We start from the raw sequence: 26,048 nt of genomic DNA on the forward strand, positions 1-26,048 counted from the left end.
ACCGGGTTGCGGAGGAGCAGAGCCTGACCCCCACCTGGCTGCAACCTCCTGTCTAGGAATTGTAAAGAGAAACAGGGTCCATCCCGGGCCTTCTTTTCCCGGGATGAGTCCCCCCAGCTCCTCCTCATCACTTGTGCTCCAGACCCTTCCCCAGCTCCGCTGCCTTGCTCTCGACTCGCTCCAGCCCCTCTGTGTCCTCCTCGGAAAGAGAGGCCCAGGACTGGACACATCACTCGAGGGGAGAAGCACAAGACGCCACATCCTGTTACGTTTTCACCCAAAACTGGGTTTCTACAAGCGGGGATAAGTTTCCACGCGCCGGGGAGGCCTCGCCAGCCCCGCGGCGGGAGCACTGCATCCTTGATCCCGGGGGCCCTTCCCCGCCACCGCCGAGGCGCCTCCTTCCCGTGGGCCCCGCTTCCCGCGGCGCCTCCGCGTCGTTGTTTGAACCCGAAACGGAAATAGGACCGCGGAGCCGCCGGGGGAGAAACGGAAACAAAACACGGGCCGGGCCGCGCTCACCCGCCGCCACTGTCCGTCCGTCCGTCCGCCCGCCGCACCGACACGTCCCACCGTCCGTCCGCGTCCGGGAACTGCCCCAGCTCCGGGTCCAGGACCGGCTCCGGGAGCGGGTCCAGGAGCGGGCTGCGCCAGGCTCCGGGCGGCGCGCAGGCCCAGCGCGGGGAAAGCGCGCGACACCGCCGCGCCCCCGCACGAACTACGGCTCCCAGCGGCCCCCGCGCGGGAACTACGGCTCCCAGCGGTCCCCGCGGCTCCGGAAGGCCCAGAGGCGCTTCCCCTCGCTTGGAGGTGGCTGAGTGCGGGCACGGTGGGTGCTGCGCAGTCCCGGGGTCTTCCCGCGCTACTCCAGATCCCGGCGGGCGCTGAGCGGGGTCCGGACGGTGTGTGGGGATGGGGGAGCCCCGGGTGTGCGCGGGACGGGGGGGCTGGGGTGGTGGTTCCCGGCGCGCACCGCGAGGGCGGCGGGGCCGTGCCAAGGTGACTCTAGGGAGCTTTGCTGGGTTGAAATTGTCACCTTTTTTTCTACTTAAACAAGGCGAAAAGCGGATTTCACTGTTTGTGTGGGTTGTTCTGTCGCGGCTCTGTACCGCCCGTGGGATCACGGTGCCCTGGGTTCAATGACGGCTGTCATTTCCCCTCCCCCCCATTCTCTTTTAAATAACCTTTGAATACCTCTCTGCTTTAAAGTTCAGCTCCAAAGTACATTTTTCTTTCTTCTTTAGGGATCTATCTTAGTAATATCTTAATAAAGTAAATATCTTTTAAATACTTTATGATTTCAGCTCCAAGCTATTTTTTTCCTCTGCTTTTTAAAATGCATTTATTACATCGCTGTGACTAATTCTTTATTCCTGCTTTGATGTTTTATTAATGGTTAAAGCAGCGGTGCCATCATGATCCTGCGGCAGATCTTGAGGTTTTCCTCCCTGTTCCGCGCCGCTGTGTCCCTTCACGTGCGCAGGAACATCGGGCTCTCTGCCATTGTCTTCAACAAGACAAAAGAACTCGACCCGGTTCAGAAGCTCTTCTTGGATAAGATCAGAGAGTACAACACGAAGAGCAAGTAAGTAAAGGAATTTGTCTTAAGGAGGGAGCTGATGGCAAAAGGGGAAAACCTGTTTTTGACAGTTTGATAGTTTTGTAGGCTGGTCTGTAAATATTTAAGGTGTGCTTTCCTGCAACACTCAGTGATGGTTTCGCTAGTGGGAAAGCTATTTCTTGCATATCTATTTAAAAATATCATTTTTTTCCCTTAAAAAAGAAAAAATCTGATGTCATTCTTCTTGAGCAGTTAAGGCACACAGTTAAGTTCTTTTGCACACTACGTGAATGTTATTTTTTTTTCCATCTACATGCTCTGTAAATAAGGGGGAAAAAAAGCCAAACAAACCCTGTCTTTCTTTTTGTTTTTCTTTTGACCGGGGAAAACAGTTATTTTGTAATTTTCTTTCCAGAAGCCGAATGGAGATAGCCTCCAAAAGCAATTGAGAATTAATGGAATTATTAAATGGTTCATTTAGGATCTTCAGTTAATAAGCCGTTCCCTCATATGGAATCTTAGAGTCTTGTAATATTTGAAAGAACTACTGTCCAGGAAACTAAAACTAGTAATTCTGTGTAACTTACTGGGAAATATTCCTGGGAAGGAATAAGATGCTTCTTAGCTCTACTGGTGGAAGATGTGTGTATCCTTACCTACAAACCCATCTGTGGGAGGTATAGGAGGCAGATGTTTGGAGGTTTTACCGATTCTAAGCACGGAGCCTGTGCTCTTACAACTGAGTGCTAACAATCCAAAGAGTTACTATTTTAGTTATCTGATGTTTGAATCCCAAGAAGCTCCTGTTGTGGTGTTTTTCGCTTCTTTAGCATTCAAAATGTGTTCTCTTGGCAAGAACAGTTAAGGTTTACTAATTGAGATAACTAAATCAGAGATAGAAGAGGTGCAAATCACAATTTTGTTAGGAATTCACACCTGGGACAAAGAAAATTAAAAGCCCTGAGAGTCCCATACTCATCAGTGTTTTTGCCTCATAAGACCACCTTCTGTCTCAAAAGGCTTGGATTTTCATCCCTGATAGTTGCATTATCATCACTGATAGCAGAAAACCTTTACCCTGAGAATCTTGTTTGTGTGTAAGGTAAGGACTAAGGTGTCATATTTTGAGTTTGGCAAATATTTTAAGCTATTTCCTTTGGTTGGTTGTTGAAAAGGTTTTAATTCGTAAATGGGCTTGAAAATGTAGAATTTTCCATGTTAAATGTTAGAACTGAGTTCTTAATTACAACTTTTATTAATGTTTATTAGGCAAGCTGGAGGGCCTGTTGATGCAGGACCCGAATTTCAAAAAGACCTTAATGAATCCCTTGCAAGACTCCAGCGGGCGTATGGTGAGGGAGATCTCACAAAGTTTCCAGAATTTAAATTTGAGGGTGAGTTAACAATCTTACTGAATTCTAATTGCAAGTAGAGACATGTTCACTCACAGGTTTTTTTTAAATTCCCCTTCAGTTTATATTTGTACCATTAATTTTGTGTAAAATGCCCTCTGGGAATCTTATGCTTTTGCACAGTTAACATCTGTTTCCATGTGATTCCTATTTTGATTGTTTGCCTTTTCTAGCAGAGGTCTTCCTTATACTAATGATTAACAAAACTTGCAGTCATATTAGGCCATCTTAATTGTCCTTCAGACACCCTAAAGAAAGAGCTCAAACAGAAATAGCCTAGGGTCTGTATTTTTCTCACCTTACCAAAGAGATCAGCAGACTATAATGTATCAGTTAGTCTTATCATCCAAACTGTGACTTTTTTGCTTTTGTAAGCTCCTCTGGAAAGCCACTGATTTCTGAAAATGAACATAGGACTTAACTTTCTTACTTATGAGTATTTTGTGGCTAAATTATATTAAACCTTTTTCTTCAGCTATTTGGATATGACTTCTGTTTAACTGCTCTAAGTTTGTTTTAGCATGGAATGGAAAGTAGAGACAGCATGAGGCTTGGCAGGTATCTGGCAGCCAACCAAGGCCAAGCAGCCATAATCAACAACTTGTAGTTCTGATGAACTGTCTCAGAGTTGTAATTTAGAGTAGGAACACACCTGAAAACGTTTTGGCAAGAATATCTCTGAGGCTTAGCCTTTATACATAACTCCCACAAGGTGAAAAAGACCTGTCTCCAGCCTAGTTACTGTTTACTGCTGCACACATTTTATCAGTAAGTGGGGGTGTAGACTGCAATGCACTGCTTTAGCTTGCCAACATTGTAGTTTTCTTTGAATTACAAATTAATTGTGGTATTTGAAGATGAAATAAAGATAAGAATAATTTTAATAGGAATTTCCTCTCTCCTGTTCCTCCTGTAGAGCCCAAGTTTGAGGAGACTACGAAGTGATCTCTGCAGCTTGTAGACTGAACAGAAGTGTACAGCCATGGAGTTGCTGAACATTGCACCAGTTGTAATTTAATAAATGCTTCAGTTTGATTTCAGTGGTGTGAAGAAGCTCTTAACTGCATGGTGAGGGTAGCTAGCCGTGATCAACTCTGACATGGCAGAGGCAGCTGAGTAGTGCTGCTCAATGTTAGCTGCAGAATTCCTTTGTGTGCTGTGTTTTAATGCTTAGATATTATAACACTCGTAATGATATACAGGAAGGAACTATTTGTTCTGTTAAGTTTATCCAAAAAGCTTCAGAAAAAAAACTTCATGAGCCTTGAGCCTTAAGCCTGTAGCAAAGCCCTACAGTAGTGATGGAGCTGCACAGCCAAAAGCATGGGCACAAATGCACTAATTCTACACTGCATCAATGAACACAAAGGTGATGAAATTAATCTTCCAGAAGAAACAGAAATCTGCCAAAGAGGTTGTAAGGTGTGAATTTCTCAGCTATTGACACAAACACTTCAGCATCTGAGGAGCTGTTTATTTATAATAATAATTATCTGAGAAACTACATAAACGCTTCGACAGTTAGAGTCTACATAATACAGTTTGAATTGTATTGACATGATTTTTCTTCAGAATGAAACTATATATGCAGTCTACAGAGAGAGACTTCCACATTAAACACTAAAATGCTGCTTGAGCCTTAATTGCAGGAAGATTTATTTTTTCGGCATAGTCAGCATACTTCTGCACAGCTACACACCTTGAAATTGTATCAGATTTGCCAAAATCATCTCTTAAGTCCTAGTAAATCACAATTGCAGGAGAAATTGAGCCCCTGACAACGGCTGAGACACAAGTAGTGAGGTCATCTATGAAGGTTATTTGAGTACATTGTTCTAAGCTGCAAGAGTGAATCTTGTATTGCTGCATGTACAGAAAAACAAAAGGAGAAGCTTTCACATAACTAAATTGAATATACAAGTTACTTTGTCTTTTAAGTTTTTTTGGGGGTTGTTTTTTTTTGAAAGGCCATTACAGCTAGGTTGACTGAATATTGGCAGTTTCTACTTTGAGCATGTAACACATGGAAACAATATTTACAGAGCAGAGGTCAAAAGATCCCTTGGTGTTTGGTTTAACCCCAGCTGGCAACTAAGCATCCCATAGCCTCTGGCTCATTCCATGTCCCCTCCCCCTACTGTAGCAAAAGGAATTGGAAATAAAACTCATGGGTTGAGATAAAGCAGTTAAATAATTGAACCAAAGTAATAATAAGGGAAGGAGAGAGAGAGAACCTGAGAAGCACAAGTGATGCACAGAACAAGTGCTCATCACTGCTTGCAGACTGATGCCCAGCCTGTTCCCCAGCAGCAAATGGTCCCTCCCAGCCAACTTCCCCAGTTTATATACTAGGTATGATGTTATATATCCCTTTGGCCAGTTTAGGTTGGGGTCCTGGCCCTGTTCCCTCATGGCCTGAGCACCTCACTGGCAGAGCATCAGACACTGAAAAGTCTGACTCAGGTAAGTACTGCTGAGCAACAACTGAAACATTAGTGTGTATTGACATTATTCTCATACTAATTTTAAAAAAATTACTAATTTTAAAAAAATTACTAATTTAAAAAAACAGCTCTGTGTCAGCTACTAGGAAGAAAATTAACTCCCAGCTGAAACCCGGAAAGTATCAACTGCTTATTCCATATCATTTATGTCATGCCAGAGCCACGCTTTCTGATACACCACCACCTTTCCTGTCCTTTTATAGATGCACACACAGATGCCAGTTCCTTTATCTCTGACAATCCCCATAGAAGTCTACTGAATTCATTTAGTCCATGACTTGGCTTATGATAATCAGAACTTATGGCTGTCACAAAGAGTCTTTCAGAGCAGGAAAGAGGGTGTCTGGTTTTGGATTGTTGCATGTTGAAACCAGTTCTGATTCCGTCATTGCTCTGCTTGTCCAGTTACATCAAAGTTCATTCTTATTGTGCCAGTTGGAGGGGAGTGGGGTCCAGATCCCCAAAGCTGGAGGGGTGGAGACAGGCACCATGAGGTGCCTGGTACAATGGTGGGCACACAGCTGACATAGAAGTGCTAATACACAGCATTATACAGCAATTAACATCACACAATTCACTGGCTATTCAAATCCACTCTGCACAAACCACTCGTCCATCCTCCCATCTTACCAAGTGTTCCCAGGTCCTTGTGCAAGAACAATCCCACAGATGAGTTTGCCTTTGCCCAAGGCAGGAATAACCCAGACTCTTCTGCAGCACATTTTTCATGTGCCCTACAGGAGCTTTATTCCCTTCTACAGTAAAAGTTTTGATTGGGCAGGGCCAGCCCACTTGGCAGGTCTTGGCTGACTCACCAGGTGGCCTTTACCACCTGAAGATTCCTCCTGCCCATTGCTCTCAGTGTAGTCTAACAGTCCATTGGATCATTTGGTTTTCTCAGCTGATATGATACAATATACCTGCTAAGTGCCATGTTCTTTGGCCCAAGTGTCTGCGAGGGTTTTCCAAGTATTTCTAGTTTAATTTCTTCACAGGCACCATGTTGCTCAGGCCCCATGTGAAATCATTCTTCTGAGTCACTTGATAAAGAGGGCTTACAATCAGACTGGTTTGGAGTATGTATTTTCAAAAAACCCACAACATCTAAAAGAGCTTACTTTTTGAAGAAATGGATTAGAATCTTTCCATAGGATCAGGAGTAAATTCAGCCCTTCCACTCTGCCTGGGAAACCATCCCCTGGAGATAGGAGTAGCAGCTTTCCTGGAAGAACCCCCATTTGGGATTGTTAACTTACAATTCTTATACCCATGTCTCTAGGGTCAAGGTAGGTCTTCCATCCAAATTCTTCATGCCCCCTCTGTGGTCTCTCAGCTAAACCCAAAGGGTATCCCATGGTGTGTACCTTCCAAATCCTCCCTCTTGAGCCGACGGTTACTGTCATTAGCATGGGACTGTAGAGGTGGACAATAGAACATATCTTCTTTGAACTGCTGAAACTCCTTGGACAGTTTATCTGATACTTCCTCCACAGTTGAGATGAGAGAAGTAGAGAGGGTGTCTTCAAATTCCCAGAGATTGCAAGCCACTGCATCCACAGATCACGGTGGTGTGATGTCCTTCCAGATTAACATTGCCAGTGGGTTGGTGTGTGCTCTTGGTACATTCTACAAACTTCCACCACATGGGTCATGTGCAGAGGAATTGGTCTGGATCTGTGGTGAACCTTGTATTGTCCAGGTAGATAAAAATAAATAATCTCTAGCACAACTAATTCCCTCGAGTATTGGCTATCTTTCCACTTGCATGGTGACATGTAACATCATTCTTGTTGGAAGGATACCTTTCCTTCAGGCTTGACAGGAGTTGCTTCCAGCTGCTGAGGACTTGTACCTCTCTTACAATCCCCTTGCCAATGCCTGCTTTCTTAGAAAGTGATTTCTACCTTCTGATTCCAATCCATTAGCCCCATTATCCCAGCATCAGAGCAGCCAGGTGGTAGTATGCTCATCAGGACAACAGCTGAAGTATTTATGTATGTCCCACAGCTCACTCAGGAATAAGGACTGAGTGGCTGCCTCTTGCTGGCCTGTCACTGAAGTTTGTGTAGGCACAGTATGTGTTGGTGGGGTTTTGGTAGCCACAGATTGTTTCTTAACACTAAAGAAGGCCTGAACCATATGCAACGACATACTGATTGTTACCAAAAGGACCAGGTTGGTTTCAAGAGTAGTCACAGGATATGCAAAGTCTTTAAAATTCTCAAGGGCTACTGTAATCATCCTGGAGGGGAAGGAAGGTGTTTTTCCCATGGGTTGGCTCTCTGAGGGTAAAAGGCAGTAGATGCAACTGGGGATAGTTTCCACCAGATGGCTCCCAAAGGACGGAGGGGACACACACCAGGTAGGCTCATGACCAGCCATTCTATCATGTCATATCAAGCCAGTACAACGCAGAACAACACAGTGATAATCTTAGCCCAGGCCTAAAGCACATAAATCAATATGGTGAGCAGCAACTATTAAACTAATACAATGAAGGCTTATAACAAACCTGTTTTAACATGCTCTAGTCAGATCTGTTTTTATCTCAACCTTTTAAGTCCCACATTGGGTGCTAAAAAGGACTGCCAGCAGCTCATCCCCATGTGGCTGCTTGCTCACTGTCCCCACCCCAGCCCAGTAGGAGAACTGGGAAAGAAAATTAAAACCGGTGGGTTGAGAGAACAACAGTTTAATAATTGAAACAAAATAAAATAAGATACTAAGAATATTAATGATGATAATAACAGCAATAGAGAGAGAGAGAAAAGGGAGAGAGAGGAGTAAAGCCCAAGAAAGACAAATGATGCACAACAGTTTTTCACCACCCACTGACCAATGCCCAGCCTGTCCCCCAGCAGCAGTTGACTCCTCCTGGCCAACTTCCCCAATTTAAATACTGCATGATGTTCTGGTGTGGAGGTGGTCACCAAGCACCACACTTGTTTGAGTTCCAGAAGTGTTTGGACAACGTTCTCAGGCACATGGTGTGATTTTTGGGGTGTCCTGTGCAGGGCCAGGGGTTGGACTTCATGATCCTGATGGGTCCCTTCCAACTCAGTTTATTCTATGATTCTGTGATTCTATGCATATCCCTTAGGATGGCTCAGATCAGCTGTCCCAGCTGTGCTCTGTTCTTTTACACCTCCTCACTGGAAGACCATGGGAATCTGAGGACTCTTTGACTTGGAGTAAGCACTACTCAGCAGCAACTGAAACATCAGTGTGTTATCAATTTTATTCTCATATTAAATCCAAAACACAGCTACTATGAAGAAAATTATCCCAGCTGAAACCAGGACACTGATACTTTTGTATAACAAGTAGTCATTTGATGTCCCTCACAGAGGCTGAAATCTTCTAAATAACAAAGGACTTGGTATGCTTGAAATCCTAAATGAAGCAAAAAACATTACATTAATAATAGTTCAAATATTTTTAAGCAGGTTAATACTTAGTGCACATTTCAGACGAAACTAAGGCATTGAGCTTGACAAGAAATGTGTCTGATGCACTGTTAGTAAATGTTTATTCTTTTCTGGGATGGGAGGTCTACAAAACGCACTCTAAACAGAAGTAGTCATGTATTCATAAATACAGGTGTCAAACAGCTCTGTTCATCATCTGATTTTTAAGTGCATTAATAATGATAAAGAGATACCATAGCTCTTCAAAGCTTTATCCTTCTCACTCAGAGCAAACACGTAGTTGGTCTCAGGAAGTTTCTTATATACATACTAGGTCAAGGAATAATCTTATGCAATTCAGTATGTTCTGTTTCGATTAAGGAAATGCTGGTGTTCAGGGATCTTTTAAGGTTACATCAGTAGTGCTCATGCTATTAAACTCCTAATGTCCTTAAAGTGTAAATAGTGATATTAAGTCACTCCTAGTTGAAGTTTTACTTAGAACTCTATTCCTTTTGCACCAATTTGAAAAGCTGGAGTGATGTAGATGTAGTTAAAGCCCTTGAGCCCACTCAAGGAAGTGGAGGTGGAGGTAGTAAATGGAAGTAGTAAATTCAGCTTCCATATTTAGTTCCCACTAATTCCACTTCCATATTTAATTCCCACATAGTTTTTAGAAGAGTGAGGGCGCAATCTTTCTCTCATTGCTGTCTTGGACTGTGTCTCAGTTAATCAATATGTACAAGAAGATGCAAAGTATGGAGCAAGGTGCTGTGGTTGTGTGGCACTGGAGACTATGCAATAGGAAGCTGTAAATGCAGACAGTGGTAAACAGGAGTGAGGAGTTTGTGTACATGTGCAAAGACATTACAGCTCTAAGGAACTCTGAAGATATCTAAAGCTTTTAAAACACATTAATGAACACAAAAGACTTGCCTTTTCACTTGTAGATTGATAGTTTGTCTTCTTTCTGTTAACAGAGCAGGAAAAGAATACAGGTTAAATAACAACTTCTCCAGCGTTGTGTTTACCCCTTTGGGAGCCTTAGATATGAATGCATTTTTCCAGATTTCCCCTCCTCTTAGAAAAAACTTAAAATAATAAATACATTGAATGCTTTTAGATATCAGTCATTATTTCATAAACCACTGCCAAACACCTTCCCTAGCTTGTCCTTGCAAGTCTTCCAGTTATACTTTTTGTCTAGCTCATGGCCAGAACTAAAATAATTTGAGGAATTCTGACTTGCTACTAAGAAATTTGAGTGAAATAGATCCCTATGAAAAGAACAGACCAGGCACTGTCAGAAAGTTTCCACCAGTTATATTTTTACAAAACACTTCCTGATATGACCTGTAGATATGGATATGAGAGCAGTTCAATTTGGTTCTGATTGTTTTTTGCCTAGTTTGAAGAGGAGACACATGAATGTCTATAGCTGAGTTAGGGGTGTAAGCTATAATTATGTAAGAATACACATCTCTGTGTGTTTACCACAGTAATGCAATCATTCACTTTCTGACCAGCACAATGGTTTCTAGTAAGGAAACCAGTTAGTGTGTAGGATCACGTTTATCTCAGTGTCAAGAAAGCTACTGCACAAGAATCATATTAGAAAGGCTGTAAAAATCATTACAGTTACTAAATCATCTGAAATGTAAATGTGCAGTGATTTAAGTACTACTTGCATCAAGATACTTACTGGGAAGAGCTTTCCTCTGAAAAAGAAAGGGGAAAAAAAAAGGATTAGCACAAGAACAGCTTCCTTAGCTGATTTAAAGTTCTTTGAAATAGTTATTCCTAGAATACTGAGTTTCTAGAAGGAGTTTCTGAACCAAATGCCTCTTTTTGGTGTAGTGAGTTCAGGCAGAAGAAAGATTAGGTTGCTGTCAAGGGTAAATGAAGCTCCAAGTGAACTCTAAGGAGCATCTCTGTAGCCTCTGGTAATTTCAAGCAGCTGACCTTTTTAGATCCCAATGTTTGGCATCCATTGTTGCTGTGCTCAACCCCACAGGTACCAATGTAAAGGCTACAGAAAAGGTTGCTGGGTGTCAAGCTTCATGCAGCAATCCCTAAAAGCAAACTTTTTTAATGACCCAGAGGAAGAAGACAATTTAGTTTCCCTTTCATCAGAACTTAGCTGGTCAGGTGCTGTAGAGTAAAACTGGTTTATTTTTATGTTGTCTTTCTTAGGCATTCCTTATCAAAACTAGAGTGGAGAGGTTCCAGGAACCAAGGTCTGTCTCTTTGCTTTCCCCAGGTTGTTGTTTGGTAGTCTTAAGTAGATGCACAAACATCTCCGTGTCATTTTCAAAGTACCTTTTGCAGTAGATGTTGGCAGAATAAAAACATCTTCACAAAATGTTCCTGTTTTAATACTCTCCAGCTTTAGTACCATGGAGTTAGAACCTTCATGGAAAGGAGGACATGTCATCAGAATCATTAAACTATGGAATGGTTTGGGTAGGAAGGAACCTTAAAGATCATCTAGTTCCACCTCCCTGCCATAAGCAGGGACACCTTCCACTAGATCAGGTTGCTCAGGACTCCCTCCAACCTGTCCTTGAACACTTCTAGGGATGGGGTATCCACAGCTTCTCTAGGCAAGAGAGAGTGTCATGGAAACTCTGTTAAATAAAGACATTTTTTGACACAAGGAAGGAGTGATTTTATTCTACTTACTTGCAAAGTAGCCCTTTTTTTGGGCATAGAATACTCCAAGGCCACACAGTACCATCACCAGAGCCACAAATACTACAGCCACGATGATACCGCTTACATTAAGGTCATCTGTAATTATAAAGCAGAAGTCCTATGTTCTAAATTGTAAAAATTTCCACTGGCTGGATTTTCCCCTAATTACCATAGGCATTTTTGTATCTATAGGTCTTTGGCCCAAGATGCATTAAGTTCATTAGTAACACTTAAATGTATTTAAGCAGTAAAGAATCACTAATGTGCCACAATCACTTTAGCAGAAGTGCTTGGTACCCATCAACTGCTTAGTTTGGGTCAAAAGTAAGGAAAGAATAAGAAGGACCAAGGGATGCATACTCCTCATCATATCTACCCCAGACAAGTATTACCCAAGTCATATGTCTCTGAGGAAAAATATCTTTAAATCTTTGTAAGTGTTAAAGCAATATTTTTCATATAATTAATTTTCTTAACACAACCGAAACAGCTGATGGCAATTGGGTTCCACTTCTAAAGAACTCTTCAAATGAGTTATTTGAAATGCAATGATTTTTAAAATTTTTTAATAGCAAGGCTTTTAAAATACAACACAAGAAACCTGAGTTGTCTGAAGTTAAACTCTATGCCAGGCTACTGAAACATTTGGCCATTTTTATTTTGAAGGTGATGGCTTGAGTTCAGCCAGGACAAGGACCACACCCTTATCCTAATGGAATCACTAAGAGCTTCAGACTATCATCTGCTTTAAAAAAACCAAAATCATCAACAAGCAGAAACATTTTCATAGGTTTTTCTTATGTTTCCAATTACTTATCTGGATTCCAACTTTGAGCATATGTTAATACATGGTAGAGATTTTTACCACAAAACTTTTCAATTTTTGTACAATTTAGGCTGACAGCAATTTAGGACTTTGTGTGTATTTTCACAGCAATTCTACCTCAAGTAGCTTGAGGAAAATTTGCTCATAATCTACCAGGAATGCATTAAAACTCATGACACAGTGATTTTCAGGTAAGTTCCAGAAAGCACCATATGAACTTTGCAGTTCCATGTGCTGCTTTATAGAACACTTGGACAGGATCTTCTCTGCAGTAGTTGTTAGGATTTGTTACCACTTGCTTTCCCATGATATCTGCAAGAACCAGTTGTATATTTTGCAAAAGCCTTCACGCATTTTGAGTTATTACAGCCTGTTACATTAAGATTTCCCTTGAATGAATCCCAAAAGGGAGGCTTTATGTAAAGAAAACACCCCAGTGGACTGGCACACTCATCTGTAAGCCTTCCACAAAAGCATTTGGAAATATTAACATTCTCATGTGGTTGATGTTTTTCTGTGAAGTTCAATATTTAGCAATCTAAAAGCTAATTACTGTGATAAGGAATGTATTATTTCTCCTCCCCCCCAAATTCCCTAACCAAATAAAAAGATTTATTTCAATCTGGTCTTAGCTTCTTAGTTGCACTATGCAATTACATAAATCCTACTGCAAGACTGTTTTCCACAATTCTTTTCTTTAACACATACCAACTTGCATTCGCTTCACTCTGCATTTCTGAGATAATCCAATCCCATTGGAGGCTTCACAGAAATACTCTCCAGTGTCATTCTTTGTAACTGTATTAAACAGCTGTTAAGAAAGAGTCCAAAACCATTATCAGAACTGGGGAAAAAATTCCTGTAGGATAGAAAGTTTGACATGTCAGTTAGTGGATTTGTTTGTTTTAAACAAACCAAACTCAATAAACTCTGAGGGCAAGTAAGAAATTCTGGTCGATTTCAAACTTCTAACAGCTCCCTAGTCACATTCCCTAGTCCTTCAACTTCTACTTGTTGCCCAAGAGGTTCCTTTAGATGGACATTCAACTAAGTGAAGAGTATCTACAAGGAAATTAATTTTCAGTGGATCAGAACTTTCCAATAATATCCACTTTTTAAGATATGATCTAATTTCAGAATACCTGAAATCAAACAGTTTGTTTATTTTATCAAAACAACAACCCCATTAATTAATCCTTCAAAAAAACGGACACATACCACTTCCAATGCATTGTCAGCTGAAATTTTTCAGAAGTAAAGAGTTTGGGTGGTTCTCAACCCTCCAAAAATGCACTTTATGTCTTCTTCCAACAGAGAAATGCTAAATCACACTATTTATCAAATACTACTACTGTGAAAATTAAAATCAGGGAGTGAGACTGTAGCAGGACATCTCCCCTGCCAGAGAAGAGCTTATGTGTTGCTGGTTAGTTGGTGTAATAACTCAGAGCATCTTGCTCTCACATGAGCCTTGGTGAAGTAACTCAATCAGGACAGTTTGTCCTGTACTGAATTATTTCATTGCCATGGGATTGATGCTTTCAGCTGACAGTAAACGCTGCCGTGGAAATAGATATGGAAAGACAAGCCGGAATTTCTGACTGACAGACACTTCACTTTACAAATTATAAAAGGTATACCATATTTTCACAAAGCAGAAATCTTCTGCATGTTTCCTGGAAATATGTGGGGTCTTTTCCCTAAAGTCAGGACACCACTTTGTGGTTACTCTCCTGGGGGCTGAGTGAAAGGGTTCTGGGTACTCTATCAGCAGTTTGGTGGTGAGTTACATTGACTCCTCATCTACATTATTTTTTTGCTAGCTGTAATATAGGTACCTTAATGTCATGCACTGTTTTCTGTTAGCTACTAGTAGTTCTTTTATTTTATACTGTGTAAAAAGTAACTGTTTAAGGCCTCTTGTCTGTTCTGCCAATTCAGTAAGTAACTCATTTTATAACTGTCCATTCTTAAGAACTTGTGAGCCAGAGTGATTTAGGTTCAGGTCACCTAAGTAGAGTTGCTGCCAAAAATCTAAGCCTAAGGCAGGGCTTGTCTAAAGCTATCACTTGATCCATAACAAAGAGATAGATAGAGACTGACCTCATGTCAATTCCAGTGTTTCTATTTTTTTAATCATTAGACTTGTTAACTCTTTCTTTTTAATATATGCCATACTTTGGTATTTTCAGAAGTGATCAGTCAGTTTGAGTAGTCCACCTGATTTCCGTGATGTGCTGAAGGATCCTCAGAACATCTGAATGCTTAGTCATACTTCAGTTTCCATTTGGACTTTGCACAAGAGTAATATTCTTAGAACTGTACTTCTGAAAAATCTCAGCTCCCTAAGTAGCATCAAGTTCTTTTGAAGGAGCAGCTAATGGGGGAAGAATGAGAGAGAGAGAGAGAGACAGCCAGTTCTGAAGGAAAAAAAACCCCAACACAATCTACAACTAAAATGAAGAACTAAGCTTACTTACAGCCCCAGCTCATTCTCACTGACTTGGATGGGAACTTGTAAATGGCACTGGTTTGCAGAGATGCTGTACTGCCCTGAGTGCTGCACTCCTCCTGAAGTGTATGAAGCTATTATTCCAAATTTTAAAGTTCTGTTAAATTTAGCTCTGCTGCAATACTGAAACTTTATTCTCATTTGGCACTAGTTTACCAGTTGATGAAGTAAAATTTATCATGTATTTCTAGATTCTGTTATCACTACTGCAGCCTAGCACCTCATCCAATTTGTGTGTATCACTCAATGTCTATGGCTTGTCACTGGTTTGAGACAGAAAGTACCTTCTACATTTCTCAGCACATTTCAGCATGACATTGACCTCCAACAAAGACTTTGTGAATTTTTGGATTTAGATCCCTGTGCATCATTCTACTGAACAGTAAATTTGGTCTTTTTGATAGCTATGACAAAGTTGGTTAATACACTTACCAGAGTGCCAGACTTTTTATTCATAGTGTAAGTTACGTTTGCTGCTCTAGCACTGCCTGTTCCTGTCTTCTCCAGCAGGGCAACACCATTCTTGTACCACTGGTACTCAGATGGAGGGGAGCCCTCAGTTTCCTTACAGCTCATCTGCACGACTGTTCCTGTCATGGCAGAGCTGGGCACCTCACACACTGGAGTAGTCGGAGCAACTGGAGAGTGAAATTGCACTTGTTACACATGTTCTTATACTGTCCACATCTGTCACAGACTGAAGTAGTTCATGCCTCAAACATTGATATAAAGTTTTTCCCGTTCTAACAAAAACCAAACAACCAAAGAAGCCTCCCTGAAGATACCTGACTGGGACTTGGGACTGAAAGTCAAAGTGCTGAGATTAGATAAAGGGAAAACCTATTCTTCAATCACCTGAAACAAGCAAGTAAACAAAGAAAAATGTGAGTCAAACACAGTTGCTGTGCTAAGAATCATCTCTGCCTCCCTTAGGGGTGGGGGGAGGCTGTAGCCCCCAGACCCATTTGCAGGGAGCAGGTTTGCACAGATTTCCCCCCTGAAACGAGGTGGGGAGTGGAAGTTTGGCTGTGTTGTAACCTCTGCTCAGGGGCAGTGAACCCATCCTCCCTTACACAAACTGGCCCACCGTGGAACCCCCAGCCTTGGGAAGGCCACATCCACGGGACATTCATGTGAGAGGCAGCTGAGGGGGTGTCATAATCCATCAAAGACCCCCCAAAAGTGCTTCCCAGAGTCATCCCTGAAGCCTTGCACCACAGCACTGCATGTGATGCAATAAACCCAGAGTCTGCTGTAAGAGACAATCACAAACTCACCCTCCACTCAAGGCAGGTGCCTGGGTTTTCCTGCCCAGCCTGAGTCTATATTAACCCATCAGATCCTGTGCTTTCAGGGGGGACCTTCAGCACCAAGAAGACCATCTGGAGTGGACTGATGAAACATCAATGGGATCCACAGAGTGGTGATATTTTCCTTATTCTGTCTCTGTTACTCTCTTTTTGTCCCTCCCACCTATTTCCTTTTTCTCACTCTGTCTCTCACATATATTTACTATTAAATAAAGCCCATGCTATTGACACTGCCATATGGTTTCATTTGCACCTTAATTCAGGCAGGGAAATTTCTAAGAACTTTAGTAAGGGGATCATGACAACATGACAACAGGCTGACAGTCACTGTGAGGAGGTGAGCACTTGTGCACATTTGGTAACTACCACATCAATGAGATGAAGTGCAGGAGAAGGGCTAGAAGGCACAATCCTGCTACTGAGAGCACAGTAAAATTTATGAGTAGCTAAAAATGAAAGAGTTGCTTACTGCCAGCCTCCCCCCACCATATGCTGTGTCATCCTGTCTCCAAGCCTGTGCATTTTTCATCCAGCCCCAGAGAGTTTGTTTCACTTCGTTTCTTGTGTGGAACCTCTTGTTCACAGACAGAGATGGGCTAACTTAGAATCTGTAGTCCAGCAATTGCCCCCTTCCCTGCCCTAGTGTTTAAGAACTGAAGAGAGGAAGAGGAAAAAAGAGTTTTTGTATTAAAAGGAGTCAATTTTTGAGAAGTGATTTTCAGAAAGATTACCCGAGACATCGGCAGTCATCATAGGCACTTTGTAAACCCCAGTCTGAGGACTCAAACCAATTGCTTACTATATTCCCGTTTAAATTAAAAATCAACATTCCCCCACACAGATGCAGGAGAACTGTTTGTTCCTTCTCCTATTAATATGAACGTCTCTTTTTTTTGATTTTTAATATGTGAACAGAAAATAAACTTAATTTTTTATTTTTTGGTACTTAACATTATATAGAAGAAAAATAATGGTGAAGAGGCATCCACGGAACATTAAAAGAACAACTGACACCTTAACTAATATTGATATTTTTTCTTGGTTGATTTTAAGATAAAAAGCAGAAATAAACAAAACCAAGTGAAATACTAATTCACATTAACTTTCAAAAAGTTTTCTAAGCAATGCATGCCTCCCCCTTCTCTGCCCTTTCTCCTTTGGCCTCAAAGATTTCAACTTTAAATTAAGAAGCCATATTTAAAAGAGGAAAGTTGTTGAGAAAGTAGAAAGAAGGAATAAGTGGGGCTACCTCGTTGGCACTAATCAGAAGTTCATGCATTTATCATCCTTTATGAAGAACTTAGAGGCTTAATATATAATTTTAAAAGATCAATTATTATGACTTTTAATAGGACAAATATAGAATCTACAAAAGCAAGTATTTTCCTTTGTCCCTGTATAGCTAAAAAAGGGAAACTCTTGGCCTCGACCACTCATCCAGTGGGACAAATATAAACCCAATGTGAGAACAATGTGCTCAGTATTCACTTTTGCATCCATTCCCTAATTGGGAAAGAGAACAAAGACCCACAAAGAACAACTGCTCCCCAGCAGGCACCACCATCTCTCCTGTAAATAAAGTCCACTGATTGCCAGCTCTCTGGCTGTCATTGCACAAAAAACTATCTCCTTCCAAAACCAGGAGGAGACTGTAGCATATTGGAATGAACTTCTGCTTATGAATATTTGATAAGTGTTGACAGATGCTGACTTTCCACTGCCAAACACCATGATCATCTTATCCAGATTCTCAGTCACTGAGCTATTTCAGTTTTGAGAACTGAAACTCACTTTGATACAATAAACCTCTGGCTGTCCCTTTCTAATGCAAGTGTGACTGTTACCAAGCTATTTTGTGATGCTGTAGAATGTTCATGTGCAAGTGTGTTTAAAAACCCAGCAGCCACACACTGTGTGTTCAACCCTACCTTCAACATCCCAACACCCCATCACCCAGCTCCTTTAAAAAGCCTAAGTAATAAAGTTTGTACCCAATACTGTGAGAGTAATAGTAGCCTCTCCCAGGTGCTGCCCCTCTTCACTCTTGGCACTGATTTCACAGCGGTAGGTCCCAGAATCCCTTCTTGTCACATTCCTAATTCGGATTCCCGTATCCAGCATCTCTGCTCGGCCTCGAAGATCACCTTTAGGGAGAACAGACAGAGAGGTTTCTGCTCTTTGCTCACAGAATCACAGAATCACAGAATCACAGAATCACAGAATGGTTTGGACTGGAAGGGACCTTGAAGATCACCTTGTTCCACCCCCACTGCCATGGCAGTGCCAAGGCACACCTTCCACTAGACCAGGTTGCTCCAAGCCCCATCCAACCTGGCTATGAACACTTCCAGGGATGAGGCAGCCACAGCTCCTCTGGGACACCTGTGCCAGGGCCTCACCACCCTCACAGGGAAGAATTGCCTCTGTATATTTCCTCTGGATACCTAATCTTACTTTCCCCTCTTTCAGTCTGAAGCAAATATCTATGGCTTGTTGGCTTTCTCTGAAATAATGTACAATTTATTCATATTTTACATCATATTTTATGTGAAACTATTGCTCATTTGCTCAGTGTTAGTTACCTATCAGCAAAGAGCAATATGCAATCCCCTTCTCAAGACAGTATGAACCTTCCATTTAGTCCAAAAACCCACACTCGGTTCAAAAAACCTCCGTCTGCCACACATTATCCAGTTGGAAGACGGAATGCATTTTTCTGCAGGTGTTTCAAGAAAATATGTACAGCAGTAGTGAGGCAACTGAAAGACATCCCTTTCCACTAGAGACATGGCAATCATAACTTAATTACCTTAAAGAAAAAGTTGTGAGTGAGACCACAACAGTATTTGACATTTTAACTTGGCAAGAAAAACTTGATGGATTTAGCAAAGATGTTGCCATCAGACTTCTTACAAGGAGTAAGTTTTTCTAATTCTACAGCTTATTATGAAATTCAAGTTACATGCACACACAGAACCATGAGTTCCAGTGTTTCTCTAAATTAAATATATGCAGAAAAAAATCCAAGTTCATCAACCAGGTCAACACATTTGCAAGTTCTACAAACTAACAAAATTTCTGTGCTCTTATTTTACTTCTCAACCTTAATTTATTGTATACAATGTAACAGAGACCCATATGTTGTCCAACACACAAAGCTGAGGTAAGTCCTTTTTAGAACATAGAAAGAGAAATTCTACTTCTGAAACAAATACAAATAATTTAAAATATACAGATGAGTTTATATTTTATGTATATAAAAATGCTGTATTATTCATATCTAAGCCTCTTGCTTTGCAGGAGGCTTCAGAAACCTCTTTTTAGGATATGAGTGCAGAGCCTGCAGTAGTTTAGGGGTGTAATTTCATTGAAAAATTTTGTTGAAAAATCCCAAGGAACCTGCAGTACCATTTTCCTCAGTCTTGAATTTTATTATATTTAATTTAATTAAAATTAATAATTAACGATTTTATAAAGAAATGCCCTTTTTTTCCCCAGAGAAGAATTATTTTTCTCAAAAGGACAGCTCTGCTATATGAACAGTCAAGAGCCTTCTTGTTCAGTCATATTCCTGGTGATGTTCCCCAAGAAAGAGTCAACAGCTATGCTAGAGAATGACATGTTAAACCCTCTGTTTGTAGTACTGTACCTGTAAATTCGCTATTGTAGTAGACAAATGAGACTCCTTGAGATCCGATTTTCTTCCATTCTATTCTTAAACTCATCCCTTTCGAAAATTTGTGTTTGCAACTAAGAATAGCCTCTAGAGGGAAGGAAAAAAAAAGTAAAGTCAAAATAGAAAATTAGAGATTTTAATATTGTGTTGGTACATATTCAGGCTCCATGAAATTCATGCTCCACCTTCAAAAGAACTTGTACAGTCAGCAATGGCCAGATCTACTTCTCAAAGTGATGCTTCTCCAGATTTACACAAACACAGTGGGGAAAAAGAAAACAGTAATTTTCCTACACTTCAACGGCCTTCGGGTCAAACTTCAGATGCTGGGAACTAGATGTTCCCATGCTGGATAGGGTTTATTACTTTTCCCATCAAACATGGGAATATCTAGTACATCAATTACATTCTTTATTACTACCCTCATTTTAGTTTAAACATTTTTGAGCCGATCCCCCCTATAAAAAAGGGTGATAACTCTGACCCTGTTGTCAACATCCTTTTTGAATTACCATTCTCAATTCAGTACCAATAGTTTTTCTGTTTAAACGTGTAACTTAATGGAGATGGAAAATGTTCCAGTTAAAGAATGAGAAAACAAATTATACAGTTAAAGAAACAAATGCAATATAAACCTTGCTACCTGTAAGCTACTCCTTTTCCAATATAGGCCACAGTATCTGGAGCAAAAGCCTTTATAGTTTTGACAAGATCTAGCTTTCATGACACCAACATGGACAGCTCAAACAGAAGCAACCATCATCCTCCTTTCCAGTCTAAACAAATGAGGCTGGAAGGCAATTAAGAGCTACTGACAAATCTACTCCCTTGCCCTTCAGAGTCTGATTTCCTAGGTCTGCTCTGAAGAGAAACAAAAACCCAGACTGGTAGCCTTGGTGATATCTCAGGGGAAAAAAATATCCAGACTTGAAAGAAAAATTGAGGCAGGAGGGCATTCCTTGCCAGAAACATGTTACACATGCACTGGCCTTTTTGAAAAACATACTGTGCACTCAGGAAGTCTGAGGTTCCTGACTTCAGGTTGAGTGGATGGGTGGAGGCTTCCTGAATCTTAAGATTTGCTAGTTTCCTTTCCATTTTGTTTTTGTATCCTTCTAACAAAGAAAAAGCATCATTCAAGCTCAGCTTGCTTTTGCCACTGGCCCTGTGACAGCTGGCTTGCCAAATGAGCTGGTCTCTATTAGCTGACACAGGGACAGCTCAGCTGAAGTGTTCTCAGCTGAACAAGTCACCTCTGTCTTGAATCAGCTGCCCCTTTCTTGCCTGCCACACGTTTTTGTTTCAGAAAAAACCCTAACACTGATGCCCACCCACTAATCTTATTTGGAGGAAAGGAATGGAAGGAAGAAAGGGAGTGTGCACAAACAGAGACAATATAACAAAATCATCTTTAGCTATAGCTCCCATCTCCCACTTTTCCCCATAGTAAAGGAGTCAGGGAGAGGTATTTTCCAGAGCATATGACTTACATTAAGGCAGGCCCACAGGAAACTGTGCATCAGCACTGGTACTGCTAGGCTGCAAAAGCCCTCTGGAATCTTGGAGAGACCTGCACAATGCTTCATTTGGATTTACATCTGGTCTGGAGGCTGTCATTGGTAGAATTATAGAATATCTCAAGTTGGAAGGAACTCTAAAGATCAGTGAGCCCAGCTCCCTGCTCCTTGCAGAACTACCTAAAACTAAACCATGGCTGGGAGTGTCACCTAGACGCTCCTTGAGCCCTGTCAGGCTTGGTGCCAAGACCCCTTCCCTGGGGAGCCTGTCCCAGTGCCTCACCAGCCTCCTCTGTGGTAACAGGAGTTAGAGGGGAAAAGGAAAATGCATTTCAGACCAGTTCACTCAGTGGAATAACTATGTCTATCAGCCCTACCATCCCATAGTGCTGCTACTTGGCTTGGCATCTGGGCTGTGCTAAGCTGATTTCATTTAATGTACAAATAACAAAAGAACAAAATAAGCCAAGAAAGCCATATAAATATAAAAAGACAGAACCTAATCAAGCTTTAATAATACCTGAAGCATTTCTCTCAGCTTTTGCTTGCCTTGAGTTCTAAATGTATTCTGTCAAGAGAAGAACACTTAACAGAAGTCTCCAGATGACAGCCTTAAAAACCTCCAAAATATTCGATTATTACCTCAAGAAGCTGAATAAGGTTTAGGGCTCAGAGAACAGTTTTTTTCATCCCAAAGTCCCACCTCTCTCCACTCCAACCAAATTCAAAAAACAAATCCACATAACCCACAAACCTCACACTACAGTATGCCCCTTTCTCATCTACTTAGCAAACAAGTTTTCCTCTTTGCCTCTCTAAGCTCTCCACCCCATTATTGGAAGTAATTTGCCATTTTATATTCAACATATACATATATAACTATGTAAATAGCCACTAAATTATTGTTACTTATAATTAGCCATCTTATATCTGTTCTCTCTAGCCGCTCACTTTTCTGTCTTGTAAGACATTTAATGTTTCTCCTTTCCATCAGCTCCCATAATATTGTGTGGAAGGAAACCAGGCAGAATTTATAGGACTGACAAACAAGAACCATAGAAGACGGGAGGTTGAAAAGGATCTCTGGGGAGCACCTAGTTCAACCCCACCTCGAGTAAGAGAAAATGGGGACAAGGCCAAGATAACACAGAATCAGTGGAGAGAGCAGGCACAAGACCCCTCAGGAAAGAGGAAGACATCCTCAATAGCTGCACAGCTTCTGTGTACATAGTTTGCATGTACTGCGTATATATTAAAAATCATCACAACAATGCTCATACTGTACCCTTAAACTCCTCTGCTTTTACATTTTTGATATCTGTTTCAATGGAGATTCCAGACACATCAGGATCTGCAAGGGAACAGCAAAAAAAGACAATTCAGCAATAAAAATTTGTGATTTCATATGTACTTCAGCATCTACAAGCAATATTGAGACCTCCTCACACTGTACAAGTTAGACATTGCCTATGAGAAAGAGTACAAACTAAGAGCTAGAACAGGGCTGGCCCTGAACAGTTAATCTTTTTTCTCCAGGCTCTGGCATCTGCAAAAAATAAGTAATATTTCTTTTTTACAATAGCATAATGGTATTTACATGTAAGAGGTTCCATATAAACAGTAAACGTTTTCTACTGGGGTAATGTCTCCGTCTGTTTATAACTGGAGAGACATCTATTAATCCATAAGTGTATTTTCCACTACATTCTTATTACAAGACATGCATGTTTGCTGAAGAATACCACTTACAGATTCTACAGGGTAAACAAATACAATAATTGGCAATTATCTCAAATTCTTGTTGAAATGGAAAGGAAGATAACAAGATTTATCTAGTTTTAACTCAAAGAGAGAAAAAATCCCCATACTCTTGGATATCTCATTGTAGCTTTCCCCTAAGGGGGAACTGCAGGGGGTTCTTTTAAAGCAGATGGCTGAGGATGGAATTAAGTGAAACAAGGCAAGTATTATATCTGGTATCATTTCTTGGTACTGAAAAGGATGTTGCCCTACTAAGGAAGAGTAGAAAAGGAGAGAAAAGGAGCAAGGAGAAGGAAAAAGAATGGAAAAAGAATGTCACCAACTGATTGGAGAACCTCTCTGGAGGTCAGTGTCCTTAGTGGTCTCCTACTGACTGCCTATTATATGTGAGATGTGAGATGGCACAGGCAAAGTCTCCTGAGAAACAGGTCTTTCCATCTTCTCCTAGCTGCCCCCTGCAAGTAGCATTTGTACATCCTCTCCCCCCACACCTCTGGTAATTTTAATCAACATTGAGACATAACTCAAAATTAAATTAGTTCCTCACATTTACGTATTGAGAACACTGAAATTCCAGAGAGAACAAGTGAAATAACCACTAGACCTACATCAACCTCCATCCAGCTACCAAGAGTTGGTCACAGGTATAACAATTAATCCATGTCAGGCTAGCAAGTGCTTAAGAACAGCAGAACACAATTCTTTACACAGGTCTGCTTATTTTTTTTCCCAAAAGCATCTCACGTTCCCTTGGTTTAGGACTACTTTTGAAGACAGCATGGACATTTCTAATGCAGTCCATCTCCTTCATCTGCATCAGCCAACTGAACAATTTCTACAGTAGGTATGGACAAGAACTGAGGACCTGTTACCATCAATGTTTAGAAACTTACCTTGGTTAAAAACATTCTTCCTTTGACTGATAGAAACTAGGAAAATAGCAAGATTAGACTTTCTTAAGCACATAGACCTCCTTCATCCATCCCTAAATAATTAATTTCCCTTTCCCATGCTTAATGGGGGAAGAGTTGCATAAACCCTAGTAGATGAATATCTAGTCTTGACCTGAAGACACAAACAAATTAACAATCTCTTGATTCTTATGGCTTTCTTTTAACAGTTGTTTAGTTCTGTTGAAGTTAGTGCCTCACTTCTGCCCTGAGTGAGTCTATTTGGGCTTTCAGTGCCCAAAGTCAATATGCTGTTTTCTTTGTTTGAAGATATCATCATAGAATCTTAGAATGGTTTGTGTTGGAAGGGACCTTTAAAGGTCATCTAGTTCAAGGTCCCTGCAAATGAGCAGGAACATCTTCAACATCAGTAGGTAGCTCAGAGCCCTATCCAGGCCAGGGCACGTTCAGCCTCTCACCCACCAGCACTCCCAAGTCCTTCTTCCAGGGATGCTCTGGATCTGCCAATCCCCAGCCTGGATTGGCACCAGGGGTTGGCCTGACCCAGCCACAGCACCTTGAATTCAGTCTTTTTAAACCTCATGACATTCTCACAGGCCACTTCCTGAGCTAGTCCAGGTCCTTCTGGAAGACAATCCCATCCTTCAAGTGTGGCAACAGCACCACTCATCTTGGTGTCATCTGCAAACCTGCTGAGGGTGCACTAGATCCCTTTGTCTCTGTCAGTAATGAAGACACTAAACAACACTGATCCCATACCCCACAGCACCCTATCACAGTTTTCTTCTCAATTAAAGATCATTCCTTATGATAAGTCTGGCGCAACAGAAGGAATTCTTAATTAATTCTGTTCCTATGGCCTTTTTCCTCCTTAATTTTCTACGTTTTTTCAGCATCCTTTAAAAGTACAAATTGCAGTTCTGCTGGTATCTATAACCACTGCCTCTGAGTCATGGAGCAACACTCAGAATTGGTATTGGAGACCCTGGCACTGTAGCAAGAGTTCAGTTATTCATTCACTGTATATTGATTGTATATTGTATATTCAATGTATGTTCATTTTATATTGTTGACCTTGGGTGGCTGCTGGACACCCACATAGCTGCTCTCTGACTCCTCCTCCTCAACATGATCAGGGAGAAAATAAGATTAAAAAGCTCATGGGTCAAGAGAAAGACGGAGTTTAGTTAGCAGTTACCATCACAGGCAAAACAGACTAAATTTGGGAAAAAAATAATTAAGTGTACTGAAGTTTAAAACAGAGTAAATGCAGTAGTTGTGGGAATTAGCTCCTCTCTGCTGCTCCTTCCTCTGCACACTCTCCCCTACTCGAGCAAGGGCTGCTTTCTGTAGGTCACAGTTACTGCCAGGAGCCTGCTCCAACACAGATTCTCTGTGGTGCTTTCCAGCTATCTCACATCCCCTTCAAAACACGTCCAACAATTCTTGTGTCTAAAAGAGCACAGCCTCACACCTGACAGTGTAAAGTGAAATTTCATGTGTGCACATTACTGAAAGATCCAAATAGTGTGTAGCTATCCTGTCTGTAATATGTTTTAATTTTATTAACTTCATGTTACCCCAAAAAGAGTGATTATCAGAAGTTCATAATACGACATAAGACAATAAGAATTCTAGCAATGACATTTACGTACTCTGAGAATACTGAAATAGCAAAAAATATTTGCACTACAAATAGCACTTAGAAATTTTTTCCACCCCTCCAAGAAAGAAAACTTTCCTACTGAACTTTAAAGAAAGAAATTTTTTAATCCTCTATATAAGCCCCCTCACACCCTGTTGAAACCAGAGGAGGAAACAATTTCTCCAGCCCCTCCCAAAGCAATCATTAGTCCTGCAAGTCCACATCCAGCCCAACTCCTTGTTTTTGTTTTGGCTTGGTCTAGAATATCCTGAAGCCAGTCAGTAATTTTCTTTTTAAATCTATTAGGTCCTA

The 26,048-nt window shown here is 41.1% G+C and overlaps 3 protein-coding genes across 12 annotated transcripts in view; 1 reads left to right on the forward strand and 2 right to left on the reverse strand.

Moving 5' to 3' along the window:
* Positions 1 to 690, reverse strand: part of GABPA (GA binding protein transcription factor subunit alpha) — a 26,016-nt gene extending 25,326 nt beyond the window's left edge. The window contains exon 1 of the mRNA XM_088157749.1: positions 523 to 690. The gene's annotated coding sequence lies outside the window, so the exon portion shown is untranslated. The remainder of the gene's footprint in view (positions 1 to 522) is intronic.
* On the forward strand, positions 691 to 4,013 carry ATP5PF (ATP synthase peripheral stalk subunit F6). Of its 6 annotated transcripts, none has more exons than XM_088157757.1 (4): positions 691 to 829; positions 1,403 to 1,585; positions 2,831 to 2,955; positions 3,890 to 4,013. In XM_088157757.1, the coding sequence occupies exons 2-4, from the start codon at positions 1,416 to 1,418 to the stop codon at positions 3,916 to 3,918; spliced, it is 324 nt and encodes a 107-aa protein (XP_088013883.1). In that variant the 5' UTR covers positions 691 to 829; positions 1,403 to 1,415; the 3' UTR covers positions 3,919 to 4,013. The 6 variants fall into 6 exon arrangements, with proteins under 6 accessions (XP_088013883.1, XP_088013882.1, XP_088013881.1 ...); XM_088157756.1 differs by having other exon boundaries at positions 1,406 to 1,585; XM_088157755.1 differs by having other exon boundaries at positions 721 to 902; positions 1,406 to 1,585.
* Positions 4,014 to 8,153: 4,140 nt separating this feature from the next.
* The window catches only part of JAM2 (junctional adhesion molecule 2), a 36,185-nt gene continuing 18,290 nt past the window's right edge, over positions 8,154 to 26,048 (reverse strand). The window contains exons 2-11 of one of the 5 annotated variants that reach the window (XM_088157752.1): positions 22,705 to 22,770; positions 19,876 to 19,989; positions 18,218 to 18,370; positions 15,349 to 15,554; positions 13,113 to 13,215; positions 11,567 to 11,674; positions 11,204 to 11,293; positions 10,587 to 10,602; positions 9,821 to 9,854; positions 8,154 to 8,870 (exon numbers count right to left, since the gene is read on the reverse strand). In XM_088157752.1, the coding sequence (XP_088013878.1) occupies positions 8,838 to 8,870; positions 9,821 to 9,854; positions 10,587 to 10,602; positions 11,204 to 11,293; positions 11,567 to 11,674; positions 13,113 to 13,215; positions 15,349 to 15,554; positions 18,218 to 18,370; positions 19,876 to 19,989; positions 22,705 to 22,770 (923 nt within the window). In that variant the 3' untranslated portion in view covers positions 8,154 to 8,837. Of the gene's footprint in view, positions 8,871 to 9,643; positions 9,855 to 10,586; positions 10,603 to 11,203; positions 11,294 to 11,566; positions 11,675 to 13,112; positions 13,216 to 15,348; positions 15,555 to 18,217; positions 18,371 to 19,875; positions 19,990 to 22,704; positions 22,771 to 26,048 lie in introns of those variants that run through there. The other 4 variants (XM_014886605.2, XM_088157751.1, XM_088157754.1 and 1 more) reach the window with 4 other exon arrangements.

This window comes from Sturnus vulgaris, chromosome 2 (genome assembly GCF_052056855.1).
Source record: "Sturnus vulgaris isolate bStuVul1 chromosome 2, bStuVul1.hap1, whole genome shotgun sequence".
Lineage (NCBI taxonomy): Eukaryota > Metazoa > Chordata > Aves > Passeriformes > Sturnidae > Sturnus > Sturnus vulgaris.